Below are 16,973 nucleotides of genomic sequence, written 5' to 3'. Positions count from 1 at the left end.
TCAGATGATTTTGGCCCAAGTTGCTGAATGCAGGTTGGGAAGAGATGCCACGTAATGGATCCCGGGAGCCACTGTGAGCCTGCCCCGTGCGCTCGCCCCAGCACAGCACTGGCCCGCAGCCCCAAAGTCCTAATCTTTCTCAATCACTCCTTGTTTTGGTTAGGTCAGTCTCGGCTTTGTTTATATGCATCTTTATCCTGCATAAAACTTCTTCCTCCCTTCTCTCAACACCCTCCTCCTTTGTCTTCCAGCCCTCCTGTTATTGCAAAGCTGCAATAAGAAATTTAAGAAATTGCATATACACTGGGATATCTTAAATCTTCCTTAAGGTTTTAACAATCTGCTATTACGTAAATACTGAGCAATTATGATTAAAATACATTAACACCTAGCTACTAAAACGTAATTGCTGTAAATTAACTGTGACTGTGAATTTATTTAGTGAATTTTCACTTCTTTTATAAACTTGCAAAGACTTAGAAGTTTGCTTAAATTCACAAATGAAGAATTTTCAAAAGATGCATGATTCTAATTTCTCTCTCCAAAGATATTTTTAGTAGTGAATACTGAGAAGGGTAGAGGAAAATTAGCAAGAAGAAACAGTATTAAAAGAGGAGGAGGTGATAAACATTGAATTACATAAATTATCAATTTGTTGAAGCTCCCTCCCCCTGCCCTCACACATAAAGCCACTTTGACCCCTCTAAGCTCGGGATAAACCTGGAGGAAAAAAATCTTCATTGTGGCTATAGTTGTCTCAGCTCAGGATATACATACAGGGTTTCTGATTTTTAAAGTGGGGGAGAGGGGAGGAGCTATATTCCCATCAGCACAAGGACACTGATATACATGGGACAGCTGTGTTACAGGAAAATCTTTGGCCATCTCCTATAGGGTTAACAACCATAAGGGCATCACTGGACGCTAATAACAATGCCACCAGAGGTGTGCAAGTTCAGGAGATCTTGAGGTTTCCTGAGAATGTCCAAAGGTAGAGGACTGGCAAAAGTAACTTCACCAATTTCTTTGCATGATGTTTTTACCTAGTCAGAAGGAGGTGCAATTATTTAACACGTTGAAACAACTGAGATTGCAGCATTTCTTATATTATTTGGAACCCGTGTTCTCAAAGGTGGATTTAACCTCAACATTTTCCTTGTATGACCTTTGAGGTAATGCAGCCATATAGTCTATAAATGGGTTTTCCTAAATGCATACTTTTTGGTCAAAATCAAAAGAAAAGTATTTGTTACAATGAAGGTATGTGCAGGATGTTTGGATAACTGTTTTAACTGGTTTTTAAGATGTCCGTTTTAATTTGACCCTTCACATATCTTGGTATTTACAGTTGAAATATAGTTTGACCTTCTTTTTTGCTGTTTTCTTTTAAAGCCTCTGTTATTATAGTTATAAATGTAGTAATCAGGATGGCAATAAGTAGACACAAGTTTGTGAGGAGGCAGTATGTTATGGTTAGATCTGCTGTTTACAAATGTTTTCTACAATGCTTGAATGCTATAAAAGTTAACCTCCCATTAGTGATTGCTGGGTAAGAAGAGATAAAGCAAAAGTAGTTTAAGAGTGACAAAAAAATCTAAGAAAAATAACTTACCTTTCTAGTCCAAATAACTCAGTATTCAGAGAATTTCATTTGGTACAACCTAGAGTTAATGACATTATTAGATCACAGTGGGATGTATGAAATTTTGCAATTTACCCCTCTCCTCTCCTTTCTCAGCTAGATTCTGTGAAAATGGTCAGTTTCTTCTTGGATGAATGCTCTTCTGCTTCCTCATCTTATGAGTATAGATGGTTTTATTAAAAAAGAGTTAACTTTACTTTGAGTTATATTCGGGACAGTCGTAAGTTCTAGAAGCAGAGGGGACTGCTTGCTCTTTGGCCTAGGAACCGGTGTGTTCCATTTAAGAAGCCTTGACATCCAGTATGTGCTGGTGCGATTTCACTCTTTTATGTAAAACTCCAGTAGCAACATCCTAAGTCATTTTAAAAAGTGATATTGCATTATAATTGACCTACTCAAAAATAATGAATTTAGTAGGAAGCAAGTACAACTTTGTATTAATAAGCTCTTACGATCATTATACATAAAATATAAAAATCTTTGTAAACAGGCTATGAGATAAAGGTATGTTATCATCTTTATTCTATAGAAAGGGAAACAGACATGGAGAGTTTGAGTAACTTGACTGAGATTGAACAGTTTTCATGGGAATATTCGAGAATTAAATACAAATCCATGCACTCTCCTGGAGAGTGTACTTCTACTTACTTTCTGAAATAAAAGATGGGATTCATATAGCACCATTCTCCAAAAACTTAAATTTCTTTTCCTAAGTATATTCCCATAAGAAAACTATTATTACTGGTAAAAGTAAAAATGAAGCTAATATTAAATATAAGTGAGTTGGATCTAAATAGATGAGGTCCATTGAAGGAGGATTCATAATGGAACACCGACTTAATAGAGAGAATCAAAACATCCAATATTGAAGTAATAAATGACATTCAAGTAGGAATTAAATGGATTACTGTGGTACCCAGATAACCTTACATTTTTTTTTTTAAAGATGAAGACATGGTTTTTCAGAGTACTTTGCTGCTCGCATTAAAGGATATAAAGTAAAATGCATTTAGTTTTAACGTCATAGTACTTATTATGTGAAGGTCTTGTTCATATGTCTATCCTTCACACTTTCTGTGAGATTTGGGTTTTGAGTTCTAGTTTAGAAGAGCTGTGGGTTTGCTGACTTAGAGGACTGACTCTTGTGAGGTGGTGGAGAGTTAACTTGACCAGTCTTAGTGTGAGCCTTGGGCTATCCCTAGACAACTTGCCAGAACTTCATCTAAAAGGAGGGGGCAATAGGACGGGGATTGGAACAGGCAGAGGAGAGATACTTGCCTGTAATCCCAAATTAGGACTCTGATCTGATTTTCCAGTTGCAAATACCAATGGGAAAATGATCCAGTCTTACCTCAGAGACTATTTATAGGTGTCTTCCACGTTGATTGTGTTCACTCTACTCATTATTACATATCTTTGTGATCTTTCCCCTTTGCGTGGATTGGCTATAATAGGCATCTCAACAGGAAATTGTTTTTGCAGTGAGCTACATGATCCTTGTTTTATTTCTGTAAATAACTTGTTCTGTTGTAACCTTCTCAAACAGTTGCTTTTGATAGCACTGCAGAAAATCATTAAATCTTCTCTTCAAAACCTGCAGTCTTTCAGAGCTTTGATAGTTTGAGGTACAGAATTGTAATCTTACATCCTGGTGGGACACTATAATCATTGATTTGTGATGATCTGTGACTGGTACCAGCAACACTCAAGTTTAACTAAAATGTGGAGGGGGGAGAGAAAGTAAAAGTGTAAGAAGAATTACTTTTCAGATTTGTTTTATTCCATCACTACTCACTTCCTTGGACAAACAAGTTATGGTAAGGTTCTCAGCAGTGAAAAGCAAGCATTGAAAATTCCTATAGGACAGCACTTGAAAATTCACGATCTATAGAAAATAATAATTCATGTATACTTGGAGAAAAAAAACCCCAAACATGTTTGGATAATCATTCTTCTAACCACATAAAAACATTTCCAGCCATTACTTTTGAGCGATTTATGAGCACTCCCTTGTGGCTGTTTATTAGAACCGCTTGAAATAGCAAAAGAAAAGCAACAGCAAATTTAACTGCCTGGTTTAATGTAACACACCCACAATTAAAGTGTGTCTACCCATTAAATGCAGTATTGTAAAGTCTTACCCAATATCAGATTTGCTTCTCTGCTGCGAAAAATAAGTGAAATAGCTGGTGATTATTTTTGAATTTAAAAATGGACCAATATCTATAAAAATAAGTTGTCTAAACCCAAGGTTTAGGTAATGATTAAGAATTATAAAATAGATAATAGTTACTTGTACCTTAATTACTGAAATATGACCTTTTCAAGAATTTATATTATCAATATCTAGTGAGAGCATTAAAATTGCTTTTATATTTTTCCTAAAGCCTCTTAGTGAGGTCATGCAAAGTAACACATTCCACAAATATTATGGAAGACTGAATCTCCTGAACTCTGTGACTTGATTCCCACCCCTCTCACCCCCCAGAATTACCTTCTGGAAGGAGTTTTATCAAACCTCTTGCATAAATCCGGGAGAAAGAGTTCCATGTGAGCCAGAATTGCATTTCTCTAGATTCTTTTTTTAAACCTTGTGAAAGTTAACTCACCAGAGTTGTACCCCAGATTCACATTTTTAATTATGGTTTTCTAGCATTTTGTATGTTATTTTCCTTTATTATGCAGTAGTAAGAGTAACTAACAAAAATTTAGATACCTTCTTTACTTCACACTTGGATTACTTCAGATTTGAAGAATTTCATCCTTGTGATTGACCAGTGTGTAGGGATGAAAGGCATGTGTTCCCTGGGGGATGTACAAAGATGAAGGTCAGAAGCGGCCAGATCGGGTTGTAAATCTACTTTGTACCCTTTGAGTGTTGGCATTTCCATTTTGACCTCTTGAATTTAGATTCATATGATGTGAACAACAGCCCATCGACTACATACAAAAGAAGCATCATATTTCAGATGTAAAAGCACACATATATTATTACGGTTTATGGAAAAATTTAGGTTCCTGTGTTATCTACCACTGTAGATGGATACTCTGAATGGGTCTCTATTCTGTTAAATTAATTTGGATTTCAATTTCTACCTTTTGAATAACTACATTTTAAATCATCTTGGGACATTCTCAGACTGCTTAGGAAGGTTCTGAACACATAGTTGACGTGAATTCTGTGAAGAAGCAAACATTTATCGAAAGCCTGCCATATGCCAAATCTGTGCTTGTTATTTTAAAAATACATATATTTTCCCTTTGATTTTTATAAAAACCTTAAAATGTATAGGGATGAAGACATCAAGTCTTAGCAGTTTAGGTGCCGAGATTCAAAATGGATCTGGGTCTAACTTTAACACTCATATTCTTAATATATTCCAGATGATTTTTAGGTTTTGAACTTCATTACTCACATAAAATCAACTTTAATCTCAATATTGTGAAGGGCTTAGCATAGTACTTGGCACACATTAAACACTCAACAAATCATCTCTCTTGTTATCTCTATCACTCCATTGGATGTTTTTCTCCCCCTTCATTTATTTCTGTTTAGTACCTCTGGAATTTATGTTTTATTCCTTCAATTTCACATTAATAGAATGAGAGTAGGGAGAAGAAACAGAAAAAAATTGAGCAAGTCCAAAGACAAGAGAAAAAAATGAAGAAATATGGAAGAAATAGAGATGGGAAGTAATACTTGCCCCATTGTGTGGTTGTTAATGATCACATTTGGTTGAAGTTTGTATCCTCAAGTTTTGTTTTATTCCCAGGTCATACTTACATAACAGCCACATAAGAGTTGTGGCAGAGATTTAAACTATTGGATATGAATGTGAATGCCAGTGTCTTAGTAGACAGATCTGCATCCATTCTCTCTCTCTCTCTTTTTTTTTTGGTTGTGTTGGGTCTTCATTGCTGCACATGGGTTTTCTCTAGTTGCGGTGAGTGGGGGCTACTCTTCATTTTGGTGCATGGGCTTCTCATTGCGATGGCTTCTCTTGTTGTGGAGCACAGGCTTTAGGCATGTGGGCTTCAGTAGTTGCAGCATGTGGGCTCAGTAGTTGTGACTCACAGGCTCTCGGTAGTTGTGGCACATGGGCTTAGTTGCTCCGCAGCATGTGGGATCTTCCCGGACCAGGGCTTGAACCCACATCCCCTGCATTGGCAGGTGGATCTTAACAACTGCGCCACCAGGGAAGTCCCCACATCCACTCTCTTTTCTAATTTTTCCCTTCCCAATAAAAAACCATTTTATTCATATTGATTAGTTCTGCTATTTTGAGGTGGAATACTCTGCTGCAGTATTTCTTTTGAGTCTTCCCATGGCATCAGACGTAATAGGTCCAAAGTGAAATCCATTGTCTTTATACTTTCTCTACCAAACATACTCCCTACCTCATTTATCCTAGTTCTTAATGTGGTGCCAAAGTTCCAGTGCCTGAGGCAGAAAACTTACTGTCACCTTTGATTCCTCTCCTTCTGGGTCCTTTTAATTTTTTTTTTTTTTAAACACCTGCCTCTGCAGTTCCCTGCTCCCCATCTGTCAAGCCGCAACCACCTGATCTAGTTATCACTTCATTGTGTTCTTCTCCCAGCCATTCAGCTTGCATATCTTGTCTTTATATCTTCATTCTCAAAGTATCCCACATATTGCTTCCTAGAACAAGTTTTTACATTAATCTTCTTTTTAGAAACCAGCAGTGATTCCATGTTCAGGTTACTTTGCCTAGATTATGGGTATCCTTTCCATACTTATTCCAGTTAAGTTTCCTGCTAATGCACATGCTTTTCCCCAGTTAGATAATGTTATTAGTTAATAACATATGGAACCTGCTATGTGCCAAAACTGTTCAACATACTTTGTATTCATTGTGCCATTCCCATTTTTAAAAAGTTAACTGAAGGCCTGTAACTTGGTCAGTGCACACAATTGGGATGGACTCTTCATTAGCATGTCATAGTTTCTTTTCCTGCACTGCACTCCCCCTTCTCACATTCCATGCTTAGTTTTACCCCCCACCTTGCCTTTTTCATGGTGTTCCCTGTTCCTAGGATATTTTTTCTCTTTGGTGTATCCAATTCATATCCACTTCTAATTCACATCCACTATGCAAATACTACCTTAACTTATTTAGTTCTCATGAATCTCTCCTATTGTCAAAATTCTGACATATTTATGAGGAATTCTGCATAGTTTATCATGTAACTATTCTCAATGTAATCAGTTTTGTCTCAGTTTTTCCGAAAATTTTAGCAGGGCTTTATGAGCATTAAATACTTGTTGGATGAACAATTTTTTCCCTCTTTACAAGTAGACATCAACTTTCTGGAAGGTTTAGCCCATATCTTAATTTTTTCCCTTCCCCACACAGCTCATCAATGTGCTTGGCATGTATATAAATACTTAGTGATTGAATGTAGGAGAGTCTAGGCCATCTGTCTTTTGTGACTTTGATGGGAAAATACCTTCTCATTTTGTGCACATAGATGCACTTCAACCAAAAGGGTAGCACAGAAGATTAAGATAAAGAAGTGTATCGGGTATATAATTACAGAGTGAGATACGTTATCTATGTTTATTTGGACATATTAAAAGCCTTAAACTTTTAATACTTAACTAGATGTAAGGCACTGAGCTAAGTGTTTTACATTTATTATCTTCTTCATCCTTAGGACCAAGCTATTGGATAGGTGATACAGCTGATGCTCAGAATGGTTAAATAGCAGCTCATAAGCAATTGAACTGGGTTTAAACTCAGGCATTCTTGATTTTAAATATGTATACTTATGTGCTGTGCTGCATATCTTGTTATTCACCCTCATTGTTGGAGTTTTCACCATTTGAGACATACCTCCCTGTTTAAGTTCATTAACTTTAAATACATTAGATCATGCTGGTTTCCAGCATAAAGTAAACATTCAGTGACTGTTAGCCTTTATTGTTGCTATTTTTCCAAAGTACACTGAAGTGTCCATGACATTGTCTTTCCCCTTATGCAAACGTTAAAGGCAGAATCAGCTATTTATTAGCTCTGTAAAATCTGGAGAAATATATATGTGTGTGTTTAAATGTATTTGGAGTTTCATGAGGGCAAAGAGGATTTAGAGAGTGAGAATTTAAAGTGAGCTACTTTGCTACTGTTTCCAATCATCTCTCTGTAGTAAGATGCAATGCCTGCACAGTGTATCTGGAGGGATGCCTGTCTTGAGCTCACAAATGGGAAGTAGGTAATGGATGTCAGAGGTATCTACAGTTGCCCTCAGTGTCTTGGGAAGGATTTTGACTATTGATCTACTTTGTATGTTTTCACAATGGAGGATTTTAGGTCCTCTTTTCAAGAGGTCATCTCATTTTTCTGCAAATTGGAGAATGACAGAATCGTGGAAGGCATTACTACTTTAGTTTTTATTTTTGTGTCTACTATCTTTGTGTGTTTAGATCATGGAATTTAAGAAATAAATTCCATAATTTGACTAGAGAATACCAGTTTAGTGAAAACAAGTGAAAGTAAAACGCTTTTATTGAAATTTTAAAATTTTGATATAATTTCAAACTTACAGAAAAATTATAAGAAGAATATAAGGAACTCCTATATACTCTTTAACTTATTTTTAAATAGTGACCTATTTGAAAAATAAGTTTTTCTTTAATCTTAGCATTTGCTAATTATGTAATAAGTCATGTTATTATCACAGTGGTAGAATGAATGATAATCTTGTTAACTGGGCCTACATTTTCCCCCTCAGCTTTATTGAGATATAATTGACACATAACATTGTGTAAGTTTAAAGTGTACAACATGTTGATTTGATACATTTATGTATTGCAAAATGCTTACCACCCATGGCATTAGCTAATATCTCAATCTTGTCACATTGTTACCATTTCTTTTTGGGGTGAGAACATTTAAGATCCTATGTTTAATTTTAATGCTTTCTAAAGGGATTCTTTAAAAATCAAGATTTCATTCCAGCCTACTGTTCTCCTTAGAAATGTCTGTCTCCTCGTATCCAGTCACTGCCCCCGCCCCACCTCGAACCCCCTCACAATATTCTTGCAGGTCAATTTAAAGATTTATCTGTTTTAAAATTTAAATAAAACCCAGTTTGGAGTTTTGGGCTAAAATACTGTTCATTGAAATGAAATGCGAACAGTATGAAATGAGAACATTCAGGCAAATCCCAAGTGTAAGGAATCTAATTAAATAGGGAAAAAAATAAGCCTTATTTCATTTTGCAGCTGTAGAATTATAACATTCTAGTGGGAAGATGGAAGAGCTTTTATATGGCTCAGTTTTAAAATGATGCTTGAAATGACTACATTAAACCAGTATAATTAAAGGTATTTTAAAATTTAGTATCTGTTGTGCTATTTTAGTTAAATTTTAGAATATGAAATTTAAATATTTAAGATCTCACCACGTGTACGTGCTTTCACATTATTCACATTATGTTAGGATGAAGTGAAATAATTTGTGAAAACAACTTAGTTATAAAGTAGAAAAAGACTATATAACATGTGAGGTATTTTTATTTCATTTATAGAAGCAAAGGAGAAGAAAAGCTGTTTATTTAAATAAGTGGAATAAAGGAACCATCTTTATTTCAATATTGTTTGCATGAATTATACAGAATTTAATGTATTTGCATTTTTGATTTCAGATTCAAAACGCTAATGATGTATTAATTGCGCCACTTGAGAAATTTCGCAAAGAACAAATAGGTGCAGCAAAAGTAAGTGTTGCATTTTATTATTCTTTGGATATTCTCCTGATAATTAAAGATGACAGACGTAATTTCAGATGTTAACATTTTTGAAATTAGAATGACCTTTTAAAACTTCCGTACGTCATTTAAAATTTTTGCACAGAGCCTGTTACAAAGACTGGAATTCTTTTAAACACAGAAAAGATATTATTCTTCTACTGAATAGAGAAAAAGTCAGCATAAGTGGGTTCCTCCCATTCCAACAATGATAGGAAATTAACTGTTTTAAAGGCGGTGAAATTATGGTAAAAATATGAGGAGTGTTCCTAACATCTATATAAAATAAAATTAGGCACGAGGTATGTATATTGAAAATTAAGGTAGTAATTATAAAAGACCTTTTATTATTTTTTGTATTTTTTATTCTTAATAAAAATATTAAGAATATAAATATTAAGAATATAATATAAAGTGTTTGTGGAAAACTTTAGACATCTTTGTCAGGCCTTTGCATTAATGTTTGATTGGTTATGGATCAATTAAAATTTCCCTGAGCTTAATAATTTCTGAAATTTACTTATATCCTCTTTCTTAGATCCGTGTTTAACTACCTTCTCAACATCATGTAAGGACATAAAATTTGGGTTTCCAAAATAGAACCTGTCATGTGTCATGCTTCCCCTATCCTTTCTCTGATTTGGTTTTCTAATTAGTCAGTGACATACCTCTTCCCTCTTTGAGCAGTGCTTTCATTCTCCTGCAGGAATATTTCTCCTCTATTGTCCTCCCTTCTGTCTGAAATATTGAAATAGCCTACTAGTTGGTCTCTATGTCCCCACCCTAATCTGTTAACAAATTTTTGCCATGTTTAACAGTCGTTCTTCAATGATGAAACCTTCAATGGTTGTCCCTGAGAGAGACAGTTTAATCTCGATAATGAAATATTTTCACAGTGTAGCCACTTTCTACGTTTCAGTATACCTCCCTCATCTGGTACAGCTGTCTGTTCACTAGTCCCTGTATATATCCTGGCTCTACTAATGGCTTTGCCCGAACTTTTCCCCTCCTTGGAATATTTCTTACCCTTAACTTGTTGAAGTCTTGCTAGGTCTTCATGGTCTCATATATTCCAGCACCAGAAAGAAGCCTTCCTTTATGTGGGTCTTTCCTCATATATCTGTTCCCCTTCCAGAATTGATTTTTTTTTTCTTACAGAATCAAGGACTACTCCTTATGCTTATTTCCTGTAAAAAGCTATCACAGTCTTCCTTGAATCAGAGTTTTATCTGCATTTCTCCACCAATTATGAGCCATTATCAAGTCAAGAACTAAACCAGAACCATTTCTGTGTTAATTCAGCAAACATTTATCAATATCTTAGTTGGCCCACTTGTGGCAAGTATGGTGTTTGATAAGATTAAGGGATACAATTGTAAACAAGACAGACAAGCTCCCTACACTTGTGTCATTTATTATCTTCTGTGTATTTACAAATGCACTGAGGATTGTGATACAGAAGTGCAGGGTGCTTTGTGAGAGTATAATTAATGGAACTGACCTTGTCCAGAGAACCAAGCAATGCCTTCTGGTGGAAGTATTGGTTAAGCAGAGAACTAAATGATGAGAAAGAAATAGCTAGAAATGGAGATACAGGGGCAGCAAGGGAGGAACCTTCTTTACACTCCAGAAGAAGGAACAGAGAAGGTATGAATAAAGGCCTTGAAGAAGGAAAGAGCCTGGCATTTTAGTGGAAAAAGTTTTAATGTGTTCAGAATATAGAGGACCGTGGGGATGGAGGACATGTGCACACCTTTGCATTTACTCCTTATTCTAGTTTACTCTTATTCACTGATAAGATAAAGAAAAATTGTAGGTAGAGGAGTGATTATATTTGATCAAAATATTATAAAATATTTTGATATTTTAAAATATCACTCTAGTTGCGTGCCATGCATGGATTGGAGGAAGCAGGACTGCTTGAGGGAAACCATGCTTGGGAGTTAAAGGACAATTATTTTGGATTCAGAAGGGAACACTGGCTGTGGAGACAACGGGATGTATTTCAGAGGTAAAATGGAAAGGGTGGGAAATGGGTTACATACTGGGAAGTGAGCAACAGCACGTTTCAGTGATGACTCCAAGGGTTCTATGTTGTAAAATTGGGTGTTTTTTGGAGCCACTTACTGAGATAGGGAACATTTATGTTTGGATGGCAAAGATGGTTTGCCATGAATGAATTCGAGGTTTCTCTGAGTCATCTAAATGGACATGGTGAGTTAGCAGGTGTATGTTCAGATCTGAATTAGAAATATGTTTGGGAATTGTCCTTTAGGTGATAATTAAAATCATGGAGATCGATTAGATCCCCCTGGGAAAGAGTAGATTGAGAAGAGGACCTGAATTCTATATAATCTGAGAACTCTCAACATTTGATGTTTGGAAAGAAAGACAGATAGGGAGGCTGAGAAGGAAGAAGCTGAAGAAGGAAGAAAATACAAGAATGTATTGTCTCAGAGCAAGAAGAAGTCTTTTCAAGAATAATAATAGCTGATCTTTCTTGAGATCTACTGTAGGATAGATTTCACTGAGCTATTACATCTGTGACCTGATTAAGTCCTCACAAGCCACCTTAGTGGTGAGTACAGGTGTTACATCTGTTTTACAGTGAGGAAAATGATGAGGTCACCTGCATGCACCACTTCACAGAGCTGGGAAATCAGACTATGGATCTGAAATCAAGCCATTTTCCTTCAAAGCCTCGATTTACCATATTTCACTTCATCAGTGATATTTTTATGAAGTTAAAAACCTTTGTGAAAAATTCTTTCTCTAGCACAGAATATTCCAACTTTTTGGCCCATTTAAAATAGTAAATTTTATATGTGTATAGATTCTTATTTGCAGGTTTAGGTTAGCTACAGTTGCAGTAGCATGAGCAATTACACCCATTTTATTTTGTTTTTTAAGTATCTCAATTGCTGGACAGATCAGCTGGGGACACACAACAGTGTGCTATGACCTTGCCTACTCTTTGGGAGGTTAAACTTGTAGTTGAATTAATTCAGATGAAATTTTGAGCATAAATATGGTTGTACTGGGCCTCTTGGTGGTGGTGATCCTGTGTATTTTTTTTGCCTGATGGCTCTTAGTACTATATTGTTTCTCAGCTGCTAAGTAATCCTTGTTTAATTGAGTGAACAGAAAGGAGGCATTCTCTTCTGCAATATTTGTATAGGTCAATTTTCTTTTTTTCTGTTTTTGCAGAAACATCTTGGTAGGAATAAAAATCTTGAAAATGTTGATTTTTTTTTTTTTTTCTATCGCTTTACTTCCTGTTTTACTTAGGTATTTTCTCACTTGGTAAATAAAGTTAATTCTACAAATGGACACTCTTACACTTTTCACAGTCTTGACAGTGGAGGTCTCCCACAGGTGTGTTCAGCCTGATGAGTCAGCTAGAAGGCAAGAGTGTCGGTTAAGGTCCACTGCAGTCAGGACCTCCTCAGCTTGGACCTAGTGGAAAACAACTGAGTCAGGAGTGGCCCTCTCCTCACAAGCAGATGATCCTATTTAACCGAAGTGGATAAAGTCCATGGATCGCAAACATTTTCTTTGTTAAAGTGTGTTTTTGAGACACACTTGAGCTTTGAGCTTTGAGACACCTGATACTTTGCTGTGGAAAGCAAGGCCCTGAGTGAGTTACAGTTGTGGGGAAAAAAAACACTGCATCTGTGAGAGGCATTAGAAAAGATTAATGATGGGGTTGTTGAACTGAAGGACAGAAGAGATGGGTCCTGCTTTGTGAATAGCTAAAGATTAGAAGAATTATCCATAAACACTTGTCAAGAATGTGTTTATTTAAAGGTTCTTAGTCTGAGGGTGTATGCAGAATGAAATTGTATTGCAGGCCTGACCTATTACATGTGTCAGACATAGAAGTGAATGTTTGGTTTCTTTAATTCATCTCCTCATACACTGCTGACTTAAATTCTAGAAATGAGTGGAACATAGGTATTCCGAATGAATGATGCCAGCTAGAATTTCCACAATATGAATATGCCTAGAGCAGCATTATTATAGAGCAAGATGAGTTATAACTTGTTTTCACACTTTTTTGTATATATTAACAGCTATGTTTCATTGTATTGGAAGCGTCCTCCCTGCCCCCAGAGAGAATGAATTGTATGTCATATCTGCAGTTTCCACACGTGTCCCTGCATAAACTGGCTGACTCCAAAATATTGGTAGAACTTCATATCTTAGTTCCTAGTCAAAAACAAATACATTATTAGGGAGAAATCTGAGTAACCAGTGGCTCATTTTCCACATATAAACGGACTGAGCAGCTGGCTGGGGGCAGAATGAGGACCAGAGCTCAGTTCCTCAGACCAGCAGTCTTTTGACTACTCCATGCTGCTCTTCAGAATACTCTTTTGTGAAATATTTTTTTTCTCTACTTTTAGCAAACAAAATGTTTAGTGTGAAATATCTTAATGATAAAAATGTTTTAAATATGCCCAAACTTGCCCACTTTGAATCAAACCTATTTAATGTATCTGTCTTGATTTAAAAATTCCCCAGCACAGGCCTGGGCAGTATGCCTCCTTGTAATGGAAAATGTCCTGTGGTGATAGGCCCAATGGAGCAATCACCCTTCCAGGGAGGGGGGAATGAATCACGCCTTTAGTCTACCCCTGGGCTCGGGGTACCCCACAGACCCCTCTCAACAACCCTCCCTCCCAGCGTTGAAACTTTGTGCCTTTGACCATCTGCTAGGTCTGAAGATATTTTATGCAAAGAGTTCTTGGGCCCCTGAAGTCAAGGATGGGGGTGCTGGCAGCTGTCCCCTCTCCCCGGGGATATGCAACCCTTAGGGAATGCCTCAGAGCCCCCTCCCAGCCAGTGGGGAGATGGACCCCTCCCTTGCTCAGTGCCTCCTGGCCGGACCTTCACCCCAGGGAGTCCATATATACGTTTGGTAAGCCCACCCCTCCCATGTTGCATGCATGTTATACTCCAGAGCCAAAGTATAGCCCTTCCCCCTGTAGCCTCTGCCCTGCTTCCCCCTGCTGGGGTGGTGGGGGGTATGACTGAAGCGTCATCCTAGGTGGATTTTGTGGAGGTGGGAACAGGGCCATTGAGACTGTAAAGCAGTAGACAATCCCCAGATACCATCGGTAGATTTGGAACTGCATTTGCTGTTTATTTTATATGTATATATTTTAGGGCTGTAGATTTACTTTCCTAATTTGTTTTCCATAGCTTATTCCTGAGCACAAAATGCTAATAATCGATTACATTTATTTTTCCTCACCCTGGCCTTTGAGGCAGTTGGGACCAGTAGCATCATCTTTTCTACTAGAGAGACCAGAGGCAGAGAGAATTCGAGTGAGAGCTAGGACTAGAGAAACTTGGACCTCCCACCGAGAGGCTGGGAGGCAGAAGTTTGGCTGAATGAGTGTTAGTTTCACACGGGACGGGTCGGGGCGTGGGGGAATGGGGACACTTAATACCTGCAGTTACTGAATACCTTCTCCAGGCGGGTCCTGCCGCAGGGACAGAGAAGCCGGCCCTGCTCTGTCATTAGGCCTTGTGGATACAGGAGTGTGGACTATCTAAATCCTCACCTCCCTTTTTTTTTTTCTTTTCTTTTTGTTTGGGTGTTTTCACAGGTCTCACTTTTACCAAAGGGAAAGAATCTTCATTAAAGTCCATATTTCTTCTCCTAAAAAAAAGAAAAAATTCCTTAGCAGTTAACATGGGCTGGTTTTATTAGCTAAGAGACTTGAGAAATACTAACCATTAAAGTTAAAAGGTACATTTTCATTTCTGTGGGAAATGTTTTTAAGACTGGTTTTCATTTTCACTTAGACCTTACTGAAAATCATGTGAACATTCTTCCATGGTTTTAAAACAAAAATAAATGATATAATATTAGTCATGTAAAAATAGAACTTGATTTTCTTTATGTTGATTTCTATTGAAAACTACATTAGAACTGGATAATTCTTGTCCCTTTGTTCTGTCCATAATAGAGTTTGGTTCTGCCTCTGAACATTTGTTAATTACATGGCAAGGCATGTTAAAAAATAATAATTTTAGTGTATAGTACCTAAAGAAATCTGTGGCTAAGTATCACAATTAATACAACCTTAAAATTTCCTTCATGTGAAAAATGGCTGCATTCTAATTTGTTGTCTCAAATATACAAATGGTTTAGGGAATCTAGAAGAATTACAGATACTTATTTCAAATTTAACAGAGTTTACCACTAAAGCGAGTTATTCATCTAATTTAATGCATAATAAATACTTTGGACTCATGATGAGAGCAATCCAAAAGGGAATCTGTGGCGGTCCAGTCATTAGGACTCCGGGCTTCTACTGCTGGGGGCACTGGACTGCCAGGGAATTCCCTTTTGCATTGTTCTCATCACGAGTCCAAAGTATTTATTATCCATTAAATTAGGCGAATAACTCAGTTCGGTGACCAACATATGGTTACCATAGGAGAAGGGGGAGGGGGTAAATTGGGAGATTGGCATTGACATATACACACTACTATATATAAAATAGATAACTAATAAGAACCTACTGTATAGCACAGGGAACTCTATTCAATACTCTGTAATGACCTATATGGGAAAAGAATCTAAAAAAAGTGGGTATATGTATATGTATAACTGATTCACTTTGCTGTACAGCAGAAACCAACACAACATTGTAAATCAACTATACTCCAATAAAAATTAATTAAAAAAACAAAAGAAAGTGGTTTATAGGATCAGAGTATGGATTTAAATCACCTTACTTTCCTCCTATTTTCAACAGGTCCTACAGAGAATGGTCAGGATTGGTTTTTCATATGTTGCTGATAACCACTGAGCTGAGTCTCTCTCTTAGACAGATATTCTCTGGCAATGACTGTATTTGGTACTGAATTCTCTGGGCGAACTGGAAACCATTTGATAGTTGTTTTGAGACTACTTATGAATCCCTTTATTGTGCCTTCTATCAGTAGACTCTATTATGTTATATAGAGTTGTAGAATTACTGATTTTGTTATTTGATCCCATTTTTAAACGATAATAGTTATGCTTTATAATAGTTAACCAGGTACTGCCCTAAGCACGTTACATGTAAACTCATTTAATCCTCACACCAACATATTAGATAAGAAAACTTTAAAACTCATTTTATAGATAAATAAAATGAGGTGCAGAGAAGTTAAGTAAATGGGCCAAGGTCACATGACTAGTAAGGAGTAGAGTTAGATTTTAAACAGAAATGAGATCAAGCCTATAGAGTACTTTCGTAGCACCACCACATGTTTGATGCTCAAGAAATACTAATTCCTTTTCTCTGTTCTCAGAGAAAATTGTCTGGTTAGCTCATTTAGAGAGCAAAATAATGTCTTTTAATTGTTTAGCAGCCAGTTCTGTGGAGTCATACAAACTTGAAATCAAAACCTGGCACTTAGTACTTATAGGAAATGTGAACTTGGATAATTAAATACTTTTTAAAGTTTCACTATCAGAAAAATGTAGACAATAATAGAACCATCGTCATAGAATTAATATGATAGCATAATTTGACATTTCATATAAATTGCTTAGCATAAT

General features: G+C 36.6%; 1 protein-coding gene across 1 annotated transcript in view; it reads left to right on the top strand.

Moving 5' to 3' along the window:
• Window positions 1-16,973, top strand: part of ARHGAP42 (Rho GTPase activating protein 42) — a 289,337-nt gene that overhangs the window by 145,865 nt on the left and 126,499 nt on the right. Inside the window, exon 4 of the mRNA XM_059070720.2 lies at window positions 9,308-9,379. Within this exon, the coding sequence (XP_058926703.1) occupies window positions 9,308-9,379 (72 nt within the window). The remainder of the gene's footprint in view (window positions 1-9,307; window positions 9,380-16,973) is intronic.

Source organism: Kogia breviceps, chromosome 7 (genome assembly GCF_026419965.1).
Source record: "Kogia breviceps isolate mKogBre1 chromosome 7, mKogBre1 haplotype 1, whole genome shotgun sequence".
Taxonomy (NCBI): Eukaryota; Metazoa; Chordata; class Mammalia; order Artiodactyla; family Physeteridae; genus Kogia; species Kogia breviceps.
The sequence above is the reverse complement of the archived record's forward strand: the minus strand, read 5'-3'. Positions and strand labels throughout refer to the sequence as shown.